Source organism: Oxyura jamaicensis, chromosome 33, assembly GCF_011077185.1.
Source record: "Oxyura jamaicensis isolate SHBP4307 breed ruddy duck chromosome 33, BPBGC_Ojam_1.0, whole genome shotgun sequence".
Classification (NCBI taxonomy): Eukaryota; Metazoa; Chordata; class Aves; order Anseriformes; family Anatidae; genus Oxyura; species Oxyura jamaicensis.
Genome location: NC_048924.1, coordinates 587133 through 588610, shown reverse-complemented (window position 1 = coordinate 588610; position 1478 = coordinate 587133). Strand labels below are relative to the sequence as shown.

The window sequence follows — 1478 nt, the reverse complement described above, 5'->3', positions numbered from 1 at the left end:
AGTGTCCTGGCCCACCCCAGGGGGGGCGCACAGCCCCAGGACTCCCACCCCACGGACTTTACCCTGGGTCACACTGTGTCACCACCCATGGGTGACAGTGCAACAAGCTGCTGGCATCACGTCACCTTTCCCTGCTGGCACCCATGAGGTGTGGCACCCCAGGAAGGACCCTGCCCTGGGGAGTGCCACGGCTGAACCCCCCCCCCCCTCCAAACACAGCACCAGGCACCTGCTGCACGTGGGTAGTTGTTATATTTTCCGATAATAAATAAGCTTTTTAATAACACTGAACATTGAACAGAGTCACCCAAGAGACAGTCTATAAAACAGCCACCCCCTCCCCAGAGCCCCGCTCCCCACCGGGGCTTGGGGCGGGGGGGTGCACCCCGAGGCATCCCGGGGCCAAGCAGCAGATGAGGGATGGGGCAGAGCCGGACACCAACTGGGCATTCAAAGAAAAAGGATGAGTCCGTGGATGAATCCCGCTGGGCCGGGGGCTCGGGAGCAGCCACTGAGCAAGGTCCCTCCCCAGGTGTCCCCCCCGACACTCACACACACGGCAGCTCTGGGGGGGCTGCCCCCCAGCCCCGGGCCCCAGCACGCACTGGTGGGGGAAGCGGTGTGATGGGAGGGCAACGAGCACCCCGTCCTCCTTGGGGGGGGCACCGTAGCCCCATCTGGCCCCCAGCCTGTCCCAGGAACTGGGGGCGTGGTGGTGGGGGGAAGGCATTCCTATCCCCCCCACCTCACATGACGGAGCAGCTTTTTGCCTTCTCCTTCTTGAAGGCGGAGGAAATGAGCTCAGAGCGGCTGGGCAGGTGCAGGAGTCTCTTGGAGAGGCTTCGTGCGGGGCTTTTGGGGGGCTGCGGGGGGGCTCTGCTGAGGCAGATGCCGGACACGGTCCGGAAGATGCTGTGGACGCTCTTCTCCGAGGTGAAGGCCGAGCACTCCAGGTAGCTCTCGGCTCCCAGCTGCCTGGCCATGGCACAGCCCTGCAACCCAACACCACGTCAAGTCAGCACAGCACCCCAAAAAGCCCCCCGGATCCCCATCCCAGCGCCCCACTCCCCCGACCTGCTCGTAGGAGATGGGTGCCTGCTTCTGATGGGAGAGCTCCATCAGCGTGCTCAGGTCCGTCCGCAGGTCTGTCTTGCAGCCGATGAGCAGCACCCGCGTGGTGGGGCAGTAATCCAGGATCTCCGTCTTCCACTGCGGGCACGAAGCTGGCATCAGTCGAGGGAACCCTGGGGTCCCCAAAGTGCCCTCCCCCCCACCCCGATTTTCTGGGACATAGGGAAAAGGGGGGGGGAGAACGCACGTACGGGGACCGGGTGCCCCCCACCTTCTTGGATGCACTGTCCAGGGTTTCGGGGCGGCTGATGTCGAAGCAGAGCAGGACGGCATCCGAGTCGCTGTAGCAGAGGGGACGCACGTTGTCATAGTAGGGGGAACCTGGGAGGAGAAGGGGGTGTCACCGC

At 64.3% G+C, this 1478-nt stretch overlaps 1 protein-coding gene across 1 annotated transcript; it reads right to left on the bottom strand.

Moving 5' to 3' along the window:
- Positions 1-233: 233 nt before the first annotated feature.
- Positions 234-1478, bottom strand: RND1 (Rho family GTPase 1). The gene is made up of 3 exons (XM_035308861.1): positions 1343-1478; positions 1075-1209; positions 234-992 (listed from the first exon to the last, which is right to left on the bottom strand). The coding sequence occupies exons 2-3, from the start codon at positions 1117-1119 to the stop codon at positions 747-749; spliced, it is 291 nt and encodes a 96-aa protein (XP_035164752.1). The 5' UTR covers positions 1120-1209; positions 1343-1478; the 3' UTR covers positions 234-746.